The sequence below is a fragment of the Calonectris borealis genome, chromosome Z (assembly GCF_964195595.1).
Source record: "Calonectris borealis chromosome Z, bCalBor7.hap1.2, whole genome shotgun sequence".
In the NCBI taxonomy this organism is placed as follows: Eukaryota; Metazoa; Chordata; class Aves; order Procellariiformes; family Procellariidae; genus Calonectris; species Calonectris borealis.
The window spans coordinates 56,258,239-56,273,556 of record NC_134352.1 but is presented as its reverse complement, the minus strand read 5'-3'; the positions used below and the strand labels follow the sequence as shown (position 1 = coordinate 56,273,556).

General features: G+C 42.5%; 1 protein-coding gene across 2 annotated transcripts in view; it reads left to right on the top strand.

Moving 5' to 3' along the window:
- The window catches only part of RCL1 (RNA terminal phosphate cyclase like 1), a 29,675-nt gene extending 15,283 nt beyond the window's left edge, over positions 1–14,392 (top strand). For both annotated transcript variants that reach the window (XM_075138277.1, XM_075138278.1), the window contains 3 exons: positions 1,326–1,482; positions 7,867–7,970; positions 12,886–14,392. In XM_075138277.1, coding sequence (XP_074994378.1) covers positions 1,326–1,482; positions 7,867–7,970; positions 12,886–13,036 — 412 coding nt within the window. In that variant the 3' untranslated portion in view covers positions 13,037–14,392. The remainder of the gene's footprint in view (positions 1–1,325; positions 1,483–7,866; positions 7,971–12,885) is intronic.
- Positions 14,393–15,318: the final 926 nt, after the last annotated feature.

The following is a 15,318-nucleotide window of genomic DNA, read 5'->3' as shown; positions in this document are numbered from 1 at the left end:
AATGCTGTCTGCTCATACATGAGGCACTGGATGATTTTAATTTTTTTTAGGCAGATTGCCACATGCTACTGAACACTAAAAAAATCTGCCAGTGGGTATAGTTATTGAAGGATACTTGTCCAAAAAATAGCATCTTTGACACTGTTCTTGTCTTGCTGTCTAGATCTCTGTCTCTCTTTCAGAGGAAGGGAAGGAGAAGAGAAACATCTTTAGCATACCTTCTGTGTTGCTCAGCAAGTGCAGGCAGTTAAACATGGGTGGGAACCACTGGTATCTTTTCATTCCCGCCCTGGAAATGCCTCTGGAGGAACTGTTGTTTTTCTGGCACTGGGAGAGTTTGTGTGTATTGGTGTTTGGGGTTTGATCTTGTGGTTTGTTGATGTTGGTGACATTCCTTACAGTTTTGGATCAGTGGGACTATTAAGTTTGGGTGGTGGAGGCAGCAGGAGTCCAGAACTGTGGGAAGTTAAGTTAACCTTATTTTGAATGGCTAGCTATTGGTGCTCTTCCAGAGCCTATAAATAAGAGGGTATTGTGAGGTGGTTTTTTTTTTCCCTTCCTTACAACTTTCTGATTTCTCAGCAAGCTGTACTCAGCCATCTGTGACTTTCTTGTAGCAAAAATATTTCTTAGCTCTCACCGTAGCATTTTGTAGGATCCTAAGCTCTGAGAAAATTATGGGGGGGGTTTCTTTTTTCAAATCATGTGTTCAGAATTCTTACACGGTTGTAATGATTTGGATGATATTGAACTGAAAGTGAAAAGAAACGATTGGAAATACAAGTAATATGGATCAAACTTTTTTTTTATTTTCCTGCTTGGTACCATGGCTATGGTTCAATCTTGCTAAATATTGAAGCTTCCCGGGAAAGAGCTCGATCCCTAAAGAAAGTTAGTTTTGGTTTTGAATGTGGCAGAGAAGAAAATCCAGGTACTTTTGAAATGTTTATCAAATGTGAATTAAATAAATGTGAAAGACACTATTTTTTTTAATAGAGGAGGCTATTTCTGAGGTTTGGGTGTTTTATTCTTTTTTTTTTTTTCTTTCCTTTTTCTCCTTTTTAAAAAGTTTGTGCCAGGAATAGCCAGCACAGTGGGTTTGGGGTAAGTGGTACTGCGTTTAACTTTTAAATACTGTTGTTAATATATTTTCCAGGGTGAATCAAATGTATAGAAGAGGAAATTTGTCAGCAAGTCCATATTCCCAGTATTGTCCTATGAGAGAAGCTGTTTGTGACTTGAGGAGAAGGTTGGCTGGGAATAGTTCTTGGCTCATTACTTGATTTTTGTCCTTAAATCAAATGTACTTTTTCCCTTTCTTCCAGATCACCAGGTTTTGGTATGTGCCTTACTGCAGAAACCATCAATGGCACTATTCTCAGTGCTGAGCTAGCCTCAAACCCTCAGGGCCAGGGAGCAGCTGTGCTTCCCGAGGAACTTGGCCAGAATTGTGCTAAGCTGTTGCTTGAGGAGGTCTACAGGGTAAGTGGCCAATATGTTTTGTGTGTATAGCTGTAGTGGAAGAAGGTAATGACATATTGGTAAAGGAAGAGGTGGTTTGGAGGCACCATGAGACAGGCTCAGATCCAAACAGAGAAATGATCTGATGCTGCCAGTGTCGTCTTCATCTAGGTGAAGAGTGGTTTTGAATGGTTCCATTAACAGTGTAATGACTTGCTAGGCCATGTTATTTCCCGTGTCCAGGAGATGTTACTATGAGTCTTGGTAGTGGCAAATTTTTCTTTCGTTGCTTTCTGTCTGCAATAGAATTCAGTTGGCTTCATATGGGCTGTTACTTTTTTTAATACTAAGTTGGAGGCGTAATGCTCTTAAACTAGTGGTTGGAATGGGGCATTATGAGTGGGAGAACATGTGAGGAAGAAGGCAAAAAAAAAAAGCAGCTAGCCTCAATGGTGGCTGCTTTATGGTGATGATGAAAAGGCAAATGTGCTGAGATCTGAGATCTGTTGGTTGTATGAGGAATTGACTGAATGGTTTGTCGGAAAGGAGCTAGGACAGCGTTTGCATAGGAATCTTAAGTGCATCAGAGTCTTCTGCAGCGTAAATTTTTTTTTTTTTTGTATTAAAATGTTTTTCATTTGTGGTGAGACTTTTAGTGGATGACCAGCTTTCAGTCTTACAAATGATTTGGCAATTAGCATCATAGTGAGTTTCTGATTTAATAAAGAACCTACCTGCTTTGGTTGTGTATCTCCACAAATGTTAAAATCAGTAGCTGTTAGTTTTGACAAAACACATCTGGCCTTTAGGAGGCACTCATCTACAAATTGTACTCACTATTTTTAAAAAAAGTAATTGCTTTGAACTGGAATAACCTGATAGGACTTTGCAAAGTATTAAAAATGCCATTAATGAGATTCTGTATTAGGTAATGTAGTCAATTATAAAAATACACCTTAACCTCAAATCACATCCATGCCTGTAGCAGATTGTTCACCTGTGCCCATGTTACATTTTCCTTTCCCTGCTGCAAACCCTTCATCTGTCTGAATTATCAACTTGCCCACGTGTTCCAGTCTTCCATTAATGTTTTCTTTTTGTTTATTCAGTATATGCACCGTGTTGCTAGAGGACTTCCCCTTTCTAGCCCAGGGTTCTTATCTCATAGAAGTGCCACAAACAAATACTCTTCCTGGGTACAGTCCACACCCCTTGCATTTGCAAGTCCAGCATGCATGGAGAGTGCAGTCACAACTGTGACTGAAACATCTGTCTGTTTCTACAATTATGTGGTAACAGGTAGCTATTTTTATTTGAGGGGTGAATTGTAAAATCTTTCAGCTTCCCTTTCACCCCCACCCCCACCCCACCCCCCAAAAAAACCCCAAACAAACAAAACCAAAAAACACCTAAAATTTGGTACCTTTGTTTCATTGTGTAAACCCCTTGGAAAACATCTTCAGGTAGTCAGATGATTGGAGGTATTAAAAATCCGTTTTCCACATAGTTTTATCAGCAACAATAGGTTTTTTTTTCCTCTGAAAACCATCCAGCACTTGACAGATTGAAACTAGTGACGGGATTTGTCCAGATATTATACTTTCTTCAGAGTCAGATGTCAGAGAACTTCTGAAATTAAGAGGGCTGGAAAGACCTGAACCAGGTAATTTTCTGCTTTCTGCTTTCTGCAGCCATTTGAATGGGATGAGTCAAATTCTGCAAAGCACCAGGGTAGTAAGGATCTTGGGACAACAGAAAAAAAAGCATTTGAGAAGGAAACAGGGTCAGGGAAGTCTTTGAATGATAAAGTGATAGGCCATGAGGTTTCAATGTCTTTGAAGATCAGATTCTGAGTGAATGAGAGGTTGTTAGCTGTGGCCTGCTATGGTACCACTGGTGCTCCTGGAACGCTCTTTTATGTGTGGACTGCTTCAGTCCAATGGTGACAGACAAGTGCTGAGCAGTGTACGGACTGCTTGTGGTCCTCCACTGCAGCAGTTCACGGTGGAAGAGTTCTTGTTTGTTAACATTTTTGGCTATTGCGCTGCTTAACCACTGGAGTGCTTAGTCCTTATTGAATGTTCATGAATTCCCTGTTCCCTCTGTCATAGGCAACATAGTGGGTTTTGTTCTGTAGTTTTCAGGATGCACACCTGAATTTATGTATGACACACATGCTCACACAGCGCTAGCCAGGAATTTGGAAAGATGGGCTTTCTCTTTTTTTTTTTTTTTTTTTTTTGGAGATTATGTCGGTTTGACCTAGTGTTGACCCCAGAGACGATATAAACACATGTCGGGAAGCATGCAATGTTTGTTTAGTTTGAAGATACTACTTTTTTTTAAGTTTCTTTGCCTAGATAAGATGTCTAGTGAAACAGTAAAAATTTGGGGAGGCTGTGCATGGAGCAAGAATAGGTTGCTCTGAACGGGCACTCTCTAAGTCCCACTCTCTTTACACCAGCTACTCACTGAATACTGGGCTCAAGGGAGAATTTCTCTCCCTGTGTTTAGATCCTCTCTTTATGAGATTGTTTCTTCATCTGTGTCTTTGCCTGTAGGTATTGTGCTGCAGGAGCCAGGGAGGGTTGACCAGAAAAGGGCATCCTGGGAGCATTGGAGATAATTCACTGTAGAAGGGTTTTAGCTGTCGGGGTCACCCACAAATCTGCTGGAGTTCATTACTGTTCAAAGGGGTCCAAGGACATCTCTTAAAGTGCTTGCTTAATGCTTGCTATTATGTGAACTTTACCACCTAGGAAATCTAAGGATTTGAGTCTTGCTATGTAAAGTGCTAAATGGTCCCTTTTACTAAGCCTTCAAAAAGAAATGAAAGAAGTTGGGTGATTATTGGAATCAGTGGAGCTTTTTTTATGTACATTTATTGATGGAAAGATGTCAGAGTTAATTGACTAATAATAAGTGACACAATGCTAATTACAGTGTCCCTGAAAGAGGGGGCATGGAGTGATTGGCTAGCATTGTGTTTACAAATCCATATGCAGTTCTTACCTAAGCTTAATTGTAGAAGGCCAATAAGGATTTTCTTCTTGTCTTTGAAAGGCGTTGGTTACGGGAGCTTTATATAGCAGGTGATTGGCAGAATGGAAAAGCCTGGAAGAACTTTGGGAAAGGATTGAATGTTTATATGCCTTGTGATCATGAAAAATAGGGAAGGATGCAATACCTGTTTAAGGCTAAGTTCTTTAATGAAGAAAGGTCGAGTTGTTAGGGGGGCTTGGAGGGGTAAGGCTGTTTGTTTTATTTAACTAGAGCTAAAATGAGTGAAGCATTTCACTGAAGGCTTAATTTTCGAGATGGCCTTACTTCTGTGTGACAAGGCTCTTCTCCATTCCTCTGGAAGAAAAAACGAACAGACAAACAAAAAAACCCTTCTGCACCTCACTTAACAAATTATTGAGGCATGCAAGTATGTACTGCACCGGTAAAGGAGGAAACTCTGTGTATGCCAAAATATAACCAAGACTAAATCAAAGCTGGGGTCAAGCTGAGAAGAATAACCCTCTTTTAAACACTGTTGTCCAATACCCAGCGTTGTGATATTTGGATGGGCATGTCAACTGTAGTATTTGTATAACAACATTTCAAAATGGACGGGATTTTAAGTGATCTGTGTCTCTGATTGTCACATCCAGCTGGGTCTGGCTCTGTTGTCAATGGAAACAATAAGGGAGAAACTGCCATAAACTGAATTAATATGGACTAGAAGCTGCATCCTAGGTTGGTAACGAGTGCCAGCTATTTTGGAACAAATGTCAGTACTTTGGCTCTGGCTTTGCCCGTCTTATTTCTCTTGGAAGGGTTGGTTTTGGTTTTGGACTCTCGAGTAAGTGGCAGGTGGGTTGACAGAAAGTTGGCCTCCTTGGGAATGGCATGTCCTGCATTTGGCACAAGTTACTGTTCTGTCATCATTAGATTACAAGCAAATCACTTAATTTCCCTGTCTGGCAACTGCCTATGTGGGAATGGGCATGACAGCACATTGCTAATGCACTAGTGGGGACGACTGACTCACTGCAGCAAGAGAGCTTATGTAAGCAGCTAGGACGTGATGGATGCATCATGTTTTTCTATATTGTTTAGGATGTGGTTGTCTCCATGCTGATTGAAGCTTTTGTATAAATTTGGTCATAAAAATAGATGTTTTATAATGTTTTCAGCTTTAGAAAAACAAAAACAAGCTCAGAAAATGTGAAGTTTTCATCCAAGTGATAAAGAGCATTTTGAATTGTTAACCAAACTACAAATACAGAAAGTCCTGTGTCAGGAATACTCCTTACCAAACTCTCATCTGCTTCTTGTACATGTTTCAGATTAACAAATGTAGCTGGTGAGAGCTGTGGCGCTAGATCACACCAGTAAATTTGGCAGGTACCCTGTCTGGTCAAGATAAAGCACAATTTTTATCAGTCCTGTAGAAGGCGTTAGGTTGAGTGCATGAACTTCACTTCAGTATGGCAGGTTCACACAGTTAAAAGGGCAAGGGCTGCTGTAAGAGCATGTTGCTAGAAGTTAGATCATGGTAGTGAACGTAATGAAGATGTTTCCTTCATTGTGGTGTATCATTTGTTGCATGAAGTGCAGAGGCTTTCTTCAGAAGAATGGAGCTGAGACTTGTCACGCTGAAGCAAGGGCATCTTGAAAATTAAACGTTCAGTAACCCTCTTTCCTGGGGTAGAGTTAATTTTCTTCCTAGTAGCTGGTATAGTGTTGTGTTTTGGATTTAGAATGAGAAGAATGTTGATAACACACTGATATTTTAGTTGTTGTCAAGTAGTGCTTACATAGTCAAGGATTTTTCAGCTTCCCGAGCTCTGCCAGGTGCACAAGCTGGGAGGGGGCACAGCCGGGACAGCTGACCCAAACTGGCCAAAGGGGTATTCCATACCATATGATGTCATGCTCAGTATATAAGCCGAGGGTCGTTGGCCGGGAAGCAGCGATCGCTGCTTGGGGCATCAGTTGGCGGTGGTGAGCAATTGCATTGTGCATCACTTATTTCGTCTATTCTATCACTACTACTACTACTACTACTATTATTATTACTATTATTATTATTTTCCCTTCCTTTTCTGTCTTATTAAACTGTCTATCTCAATCTACAAATTTTTACTTTGTTTTTTCTGATTTTCTCCCCCATCCCACTGGGGGGGGGGGGGGGGGGGGGGGGGAGCGAGTGAGTGGCTGTGTGGTGTTTGGCTACCTGCCAGGTTAAACCAGAACACCCTCGTTGGAAAGGTCCTGCTTTCTGCCCTCTCACTGAGTAAATGTGCTGAGGTTGTCACATCATTGTGTTTTCTTAATCTATGTAGTCCAAAATTTATTTTGCCCCTCCCTTGTCATTTTGGATGGTATTATCTCTTAAAATGATCACAGGCTACTCCTTGCCCACAAAGGTAACTGTCAGTTTACCTCATTAGAGAATTTGGTTTTAAAAGGATGAATTTTTAGTTTTGCTCTCTCCAGAGAGCCTATTCAGAAGGTTTAGGATTAGGCCTGATCCAGCAGGAAACTGTTCACAGATTTCATGTGGCTGTGGATCAGGATGAATATGAGGACAGTCCGAAATAATGTTATGCCAGATATTTTTTCTGTTTTCAATGTGTTTGCATAGTAATAGTTGGTAAATTCTCTCTACAGCAGTCTTGACTGAAAGTATTGCTTTTAATTTACGTTCAAGCTTTGTGCACAAAGAAAGCCTCCCTATTCTAATTTAGGTATGCGTCATAGTTAACACCTTCCACATACAAAACAGCCATGCATGTATGACTTACTACAGTCAAATATATACAAGACTATGTGTAGTTCTACATAATTTTATGCATGGCTCTTCCACATAGCAATAAAAAAAAGAAATCTTCCCGTTTTAAATATGGGGGAAAAATGTTTTACAAATGTAAAACCACAAAAGTTAGCAGCAAGGCCTTAGGTGGATGTGTGTGAAACAACTTGAACTTGCTGTTTTGCACCTGCTGACACTGAACTGTTTGTCTGAATGTAACTTCATAGTTATCATAAAGTGCTGCAATTCATAGTATCTTCAAGTGCACATGAACTATAATTAATATCTATTTTCAGTTTACCGCAAAGAAATTCTTCAGTGCTTACATTCTGTGATGCTAGAAGAGAACAGGTGGGGAGAGATGGGAGAGATCTTTAATGTGACCTTGTTGTTGGGTTTTGTTTTAGTTCTGTTCCTTTGCCAGCCTGCCACATGAAATTAATTTGTCATTGTAACAAAATCTAGATTTTTATCTTTTAGGCCCTTGAAAATTGGGAGCAATAATTCAGCCTTTTAAGTGTATCTTTTTCCTTCATTACTCTCCTCCCATCCCAATTTCTGGTTTGTAGAGAGATTAATTATTAAAACATTTTGGTTTGCAGGGAGGCTGTGTAGATTCAACAAATCAGAGCCTTGCTCTGCTCCTCATGACCCTTGGACAACGGGATGTTTCCAAAGTCCTGTTAGGACCTCTGTCTCCATACACGTAAGTTGTTTTGTTCAGTTTAAATACTCAGTCTTGTTTAATTCGCTAGTTTTATTGCACAGTTATTTTTTGTATATGGGAGACTTTGCCTGTGACTATGAATAGAACAACTTGTACCCGTCTTCAAATGAGACAGGTGGTGTAAATTACCTAGTGTTTATTTCTACGTTAGAAGGTGATTCCCTTACTGTTCTATATTATTCCTGGTTCTGAGAATTGCAGAGATGGGGTTTATTGTTAGTTCTTGCTCTTGGATTGTATGTGTACATCAGTTCGCTTTTTGTTGCCTAGCATACATTACCCTGTTTTCCTAGTGATCTCTGTGTAGCTGGGGCATTACATGGTATGTTTCAAATAGCTAGCCAAACGCTAAAGCTGCGATTGTCCATAGGAAACAGCTTAAGAGTTCAATTCATGGAGCTACGTATAACTCCAAAGCTTTAGCCTTATCAGGTCTTTTATCTAGCCCTTCAGTCTCAATTTTTATTGATGCTTTGTCTGCGGCTGGTCATAATTCAGAGGATAATAAAAGGCTAAATTTCTTACATTGCTAGTTGCAACACACAGGTTAGAGGAAGGGCATCCAGTATCAAAAATTTCATTTTAATTTATCAGACTGACAAGTGATTGACTAGATCACAGTTTTTCCTAGAGACTGAGCAGTTTTCCTTTAATCAAATGGAGGGAGTGTTGTTTATCTGACAATGGCATCAAATAATAAGACTATGAACTGTCCTTTTTCGGTTATCATGGTACCGGTGCTGTATACGTGAAAGGTACAGTACTGTGATAACTGAAGAATGGTGGTGCCATCACATGAGAGCTAGAAATTGCCTAACTGCTATTCTCAACCCCGATATCTTGGAAACAACATTCATCAGATTTTGAGGGGAAGACAGGGAAGCCTCCTATTGCACAGGGGTAAAGTAATCCCCTGTAAAGTAAGTATCCATGTGAAGGGCTTACAAAGAGTAGATATCAGTGTTTGAAGTGCACAGTTAAGCATGTGAAACAAACCAATCCCTTGTCATTGTCCGGTCTTTTTTTTTTGTCTTTTTTTTTTTGATGCTATGAGAATCATGCAAGTGCACTAGTTTATTTTGTCAGCAGGCTGATTTAAAATGGGTGGGTTGTCACGTCTTCCAAGCTAGGAGTGCGCAGCAGGGATGAAGGTTAGGAGCAGAGATCCTGAAGCAGCATGTCACATGAGATCATAAAATCTGCAACTCATCAGTCCTATGAGGATCTATTCAGAGATCACGCAGCTCGGTCTGCAGCACCCCCATGCCCTCACTACGGCAGCTCATAAAGGGCTGGGAAATTTGGCTCCCGAGCTCCTGAGCATCCTCAGATGCACAGGCTTTTGAAGTAAATCGCAGTACTGTCATGTTCCACTTCACTGTCTCTTCTTTCTCTCTTGGGGCTGTGACATCTCTGCGTTTAACACTTTCACCCTGCAGAATCCGAAGCTATTTGTAAGCCATGTTACGCTAGACTGGCTTCCCTGTCTAGCACAATGTAGCATGAATGTGACAGTTCAGCTGGTGGCTGAGAGCATCGTGTGGGGACACGGTGCTTTGGAATACGTCCATTAGAATGACAAAACCTCTCCCAAATTTGTGTATTTCCACAAGAGACATCCTTTGCCCCTGCTAATGGCATGGGAGGGCTGGGAGGGAGGGGATGGGCAACACTGTGAGCAGGGCTATCCTGAGTGGCAGTGGGGACACCAGTCCCAAAAAGACCACTTGGCCTGCGGCCATCTGGATTACCTCCTCTCGTCTTACGCTCCAGGTTTCACAGAAGTAAGCGCCTCTCTGTCAAGCTGAGCCTAAAATCAAATGCAGGGTGCTGGCTGTGTTGCTGCCTTGCAGAGATCAGTCTTGCAGGACGGGCTACTCTGCGTGCAGGTGAACTGGCGTGAGCCGGGGTATGTGAAGGAGAGCAACGGGAAAGCCCTGGCCCTTGGTTTTGCAACGATTTAGGGGCTTCAAGTGGAGAGGACGGGCCCAGGCGCAGCCCCTGAGATGGGGCTCCCTCGGGCCGGGCCGCCGCTTTCGGTTTTTCCCCGAGCCCTGCCCGGGGTGGGGGGTGTCTGTCCCCGCCCGCACCCAGCCCCTCGGGCTCGCTCCCTCCTCCCGGCAGCCCCCCCGCTGCCCCTCGGACCGGCGCCGGGACCTCCCCCCAGCGCGGCGCCCCCTGGCGGCCCGCGCGTCCCGGGCACTGGCCGCAGGCCGCGCCCAGCAGCCGCAGGTCGGGCCTGGCTGCCCCCGCGCAATGGCCGGGGAAGGTCCCCGGCGGGACGCTGGGGAGCCATACCAGGGCCGCTGGCGCTGCCAGGCTGTGCCCTGCGCTGTTCCCGGGGTAGTCGAACCGAGAAGGCGTTGCTGGTGCGCAGGTCTTCTCTCACACCGATCTGCGAGTTGGTCGCTTTGCCCTGACAGCGAGCTAAGATGTGTGAGGTGGTTGTGTACCTCTTGGTGTTGCTTAGCAGGCTTCTGGGAAAAGATAGTACTTAGATAAACAGACGTTCTACCTTTTTTTTTTTTTTTTCCGGTAGTACAATGGTTTTTTATTTGAAAGCGGCTGGCCCTGAGGAAAACCTCCAGTGTGGCTCATGTAGCTGTCCCTGGGCCTAAGGAAAAGTGTTCAGCTCTGCCTTGTTCTTGCCTGAACACACAGTCTAAATTTCCAGCAAAATAAAACTTCTCTATACCTCACACCCCCTCCTTCAGTCCTCCAGTCTGTACGTGGATGTTTGGTGCATCCTCCACTGTTATTTGAGGTGCAAACCTTCCCACACTTGACCCACATCAGCCTCAAGCTAATACAAACCTGCTTTCTGCTGCGCTGCTGTCACATACCCTTGCCTTTCCCCCTCTTTTTGTCCTGTTTCCAGGGCTTTTACCACTTGTGCTTCTACTGCTGCAAGACAGAGCTGGCCTCTTGCTGCTCCCAAATTCTTCCCCGACATCCCCAGGCAGCCTCCCCTTCGCTCCCACTCCTGTGAGCCTTTCCCATGTAGCTGGGGGCTGTGGCAAAGCCCTCTTGCTTTTTCTTACTCTGCCTTTACTTGAAAGGGAGATGAGGTAGAGGGGCACAGTAGTCCACATATGTGCAAAGAGAGGTACGGACTGAACTGATCCCACCAACATGTTGCAGAGTTTGCCTCTGGCATTTGTACAGTTTATTCTGTGCCCTCCTTGCAGTACAGCACGCCCCTCCTGCTGTTTTGGGCTTGGCTGCTTTCTTGTCACGCTGCCAGAGCTCTGGGAAAGGACCCAGCTAAGGAGGGGGCTGGTAGAGAGCTTGTTGCCTATCAGCTTTACTGAAGCATTTGTGCCAGCATATGTCCATTTGCCTGTTATAGTAGCAACCGGAAAACTTGCAGTTGGGGAGGCATGGAAGGAAAGGCGCTTTTCAGTTCTTTCTTTCAACTGAATCCATTTGAGAGATGAGAGAGCTGGTGTCTGTGCTGAGGCCAGTTACCAGCCCTGGAAGGTGAGGTGGAAAGGTGTACATAGCATGGGGAGCCATGTGCCCACATTCACCCTGCAGAGGTGTTCAGCTGACTGCCCCAGAGATAACTCTCAGATCTTGCTAAGTACAGACCAGTGTAGGTGACAGCAGCCTCTCTTTGTCTGGCTCCTGCTGTTTCCCTCCTCTCCCCATACACGTACCTGAGCACAGGAGCATGCCCAACTGAAGTGGATAAGGCAATTCTTGCTCCTGCAACTTTTGTTGTGCTTATTCACAATTTCTATGAATAGGAGCTGCCAGGAGCCTTTCAGCAGCCTCATGATGTTGCAGTGGGGACAGTCCTATCCTATCTTCTTGGTCTCCTGCTTCCCTTCCTGAGGGTACTTTCTCTTGATTTGGTGTAATGATGTAAGCGTGAGTAGCTTGCGATTATGCTCTCAGCATGCAGAGCAGAGGCTTTTTCCAGATTGCCAGCCAAACAAATGTGTGGACTGGATGTGCCCACTCCCTTTCTTTAAAGGTTAAACTTAACCTAAGAAGGGCACATACCAATTGCTGCAGGAGATTAAACCTTAGTTCAAGACTGCAGGCTTGTTTGTGGTCATGACTCAAAGAGACTAGACTTCTGTCAGGAGCAATTACCAATTTTATATTTGTAGCCTTTTGGTGTAATTGCTTGTTCCCTGTTTTGGGGAAGCCAGTAGGAATGTTTTCTTGGCTGTTTTTGTTCTTTTTTTATACTTTTCAGTAGTTTTTCCTGTCACTTGCCCTCCAGCCAGTATGCTTTTAGGAGCACTGTGTCTGTTTAGTCTCTTCGTGTCTCTCATTCTAAAATGATGAAAGGAAAATTACTTTTTTTCTTTCTGAAGACGAGGAGAGAAAACAGGGAGAACTCTGAGTCTTGATGTGATTCTAACAAAACATTTAACTAAGTGGACAAGTTACTAATACAAATCAAACATGTGCTTTAGGATCTGATGTCTCTCTTCTTAATATGCGCCGAGGCCAACCTTTTGGCTATACCTGTTTATCTTTTATTTCTGCTTCAAACATTGGGAGGGTGGGAGGAGTACCACAGATTGGTGTGGGGTTCATATGGCCCTGATGGAGAGTCAGCATCATGAATAAGTGACCTTGCTTGGCTACATCTCTTCTTTCTCCTTCCTTTCTTCTTCCCTCACTGTTTTGTCTTGCTGTTACGAGGCATACCTTCTCTCTCTGCTCATACAGAGAGTGCAGTCGTTGCAGTAGGGGTCACTAGCCACTTCTACAACACAAGCGAGAACAATGTTTGGAGCCTGTAGGCTTGTTTCTGTCTACTAAGCAATATTTTAATGTTCTATTCACTGTGCTCATTGCTGGAGTCAGCGTTAGTACATACTGCTAATGGGCTTTCTGTTTTGTTTCTTAAACTCTGTTGTTTTCTCTCCCTCAGAATTGAGTTTCTGCGACACCTGAGAAGCTTCTTCCAGATCATGTTTAAAATTGAAACAAAGACCCCTGAGGAAGAGCACGTGGGCGGGGAGAAAGTCTTAATGACGTGTGTTGGCATTGGATTTTCCAACCTTAGCAAAACTATAAGATAAGAAACATCTGCAGACTTCATGAAATGGGGTGACAGAAAACACTGCAAAGATCTGATAAAACCTGCCTTTCCCTGTGCTTATTCTGGCACAGGAAAACCAGTGATGATTCCAGTGCAGAGGTACCCAAGCTTGCTGCATGTAAACAATAAAGCGGACTTCAGGCTGTTTAGACCTGTGCTGTTTATAAATGCAATGCCAGTATTCTGTGCTGCGTGGAATGGCTGGCAGGAGTCTCAGCTGGCTTGGGACTCTTTGCACTGTATTCCACTGCATGGGACACACGTGCCTCTTATGTCCCTGAGTCCTCAAGCCTTAATGCGGCGGGTGTTCTAGTTTTGTGTGTCTACAGACTTCACTCTTAGCTTTTTCTGAAAGGTTTAGATAGAGAGGGAAAACAAGATTGACCAAAACGAGCTTTGAAGTGCAAAACAAATGATCACAACAGAAACATTGGATTCTTGAGGTAATTGCAGAGACAATATTGGCATGGAAATAAAAGTAAAGGTGTGACAACAATTTTTTGTTTATACATTGCATGTGTATAGAATTTGTCAAATGCTTCCCTCCTGCTTACATTGACTAAATTACATTTTCTCAGGATGAAAAAAAAATCTGTCTTTAATTTTGCTTCATGTTGGAATACTGCAGAAGAGAACACAGCCTATACTGACTTGTTTTAGCCTCATCTCCAAAGATGGGCATGGGAGGGGAAACCTCCTTCACAGTTTTTGACTTACCACATCTATGCATTTTAGGTTTGTTTGGCACGCCACATACTGCAGTTTACAATTAGTTGTGAAAGGTAGCAAAAAAAAGCTGTGGGCTTTGAGGGAGAAAAATATATTCAGTTATGCCATCACATTTTGTGCAGCTGCTCCCTTTTGAAAGACGGGATAATGGTGTATGGGCACTGCTTGGATTGACAGGTGCAAAAAATTTCTATTGGGATATAAGTATTTACCCAATAAAGGCTTTTGTAGATTCCAGGCAAACCTGCTGAAGTTAATGCTGAACTCCTGACACAAGGAAAGAAATTTATACTTGACTTCAGACTACATTCAATGTGTTTGGAGTAAAATAAAACCATGTCAAAAGCTGGTATATATAGAGAGAGAGCAAATACTAGTGACTGTGTTATAATGGTCTTACAAACTTTACCTGATGCCACTGTAAAGTGGGCATTACCTCTGTAATATGCAAAATGTATATTGGACCCAAAAGGACTTTGGAAAAAAGTTAGGTATTTGATTAGTGTTTTATTAACTATTGCAGGCTGTGTGAGTCATTTTTGTACTGTACTTTGTTCTTGTTGCAATCTGTCTAAACATGTTTTGGAAAAATAAAGTATTTTTTCCTAAATAAGGTTTTATTTCCCTTTAAAACAAAACAAACAACAACCAAAAAAAAACCCCCCAAAACCTTTTCACCAGCCCTATAAGATGGGACTTCAAAACATAAATGGCTATTTTGAACTGATACATCAAAAGAACGGCTTTGGGAGTTGCGAGGGTGGGAGGAAGGGAGAGGGCGAGGCCCTTGTAATTTACTAGCTTTCCAAAATTTGATTTGCACCTAAGGAAACTCTAAATAAAACAGTAGAATGTGAAATAAAATTCTTTGATTATATTTTTTAAATTTCAAGTTACATTAGGAAAAAGTATGTGGGCAAGGAAGAATTTACCTTGCCCTCCTCTGTCACCTATGCAATGAAAAAGCTAGAAGCTCTCCAAATTAAAATCGCCCTAAATACAGGGAGCCACTGATCCAAAAGGTGAAATGTACAAGCTGAGATTTATAGCCACTAGAATAAAAATACAAAGCTTACACTAATTAAAGATACAAGTTTGTAGCAGAGCTCAGATTTCCAAAATTGGCCTAAGTAAAAACTTAGAAGTATTGTCACAACTTCAAAAATGAAAAGCTTTATTATCTTTAAACTTTTAAACCTCTTAACTTTGAAGCTGTGATAGCCTTTCCAAATGTTCCAGTTGCACCAAACTTAGAAAGGGCAATGTGTTGCCCAGGTAGCAGATTCTTTAGCAATAGAGTAATTATGTCATAAAATTACCAGTGCTTAACTAAACCTCAGTGTTAAAGTTAGACTGCTAACCCTTAGCCCTGCTGCAAATAGCATAGCTCTACAGCACAACACTTGCTATGACTCAGAATTGCTTGTTGCTTTACAGAGAAAAAGGTATGTATATGAAGGGAATATGTTTTTCCCAAACAGCCGGTCTCTGGAGAAACAGGAACAATTCCAGAGGAGGTCTTAGGTAAGAGCT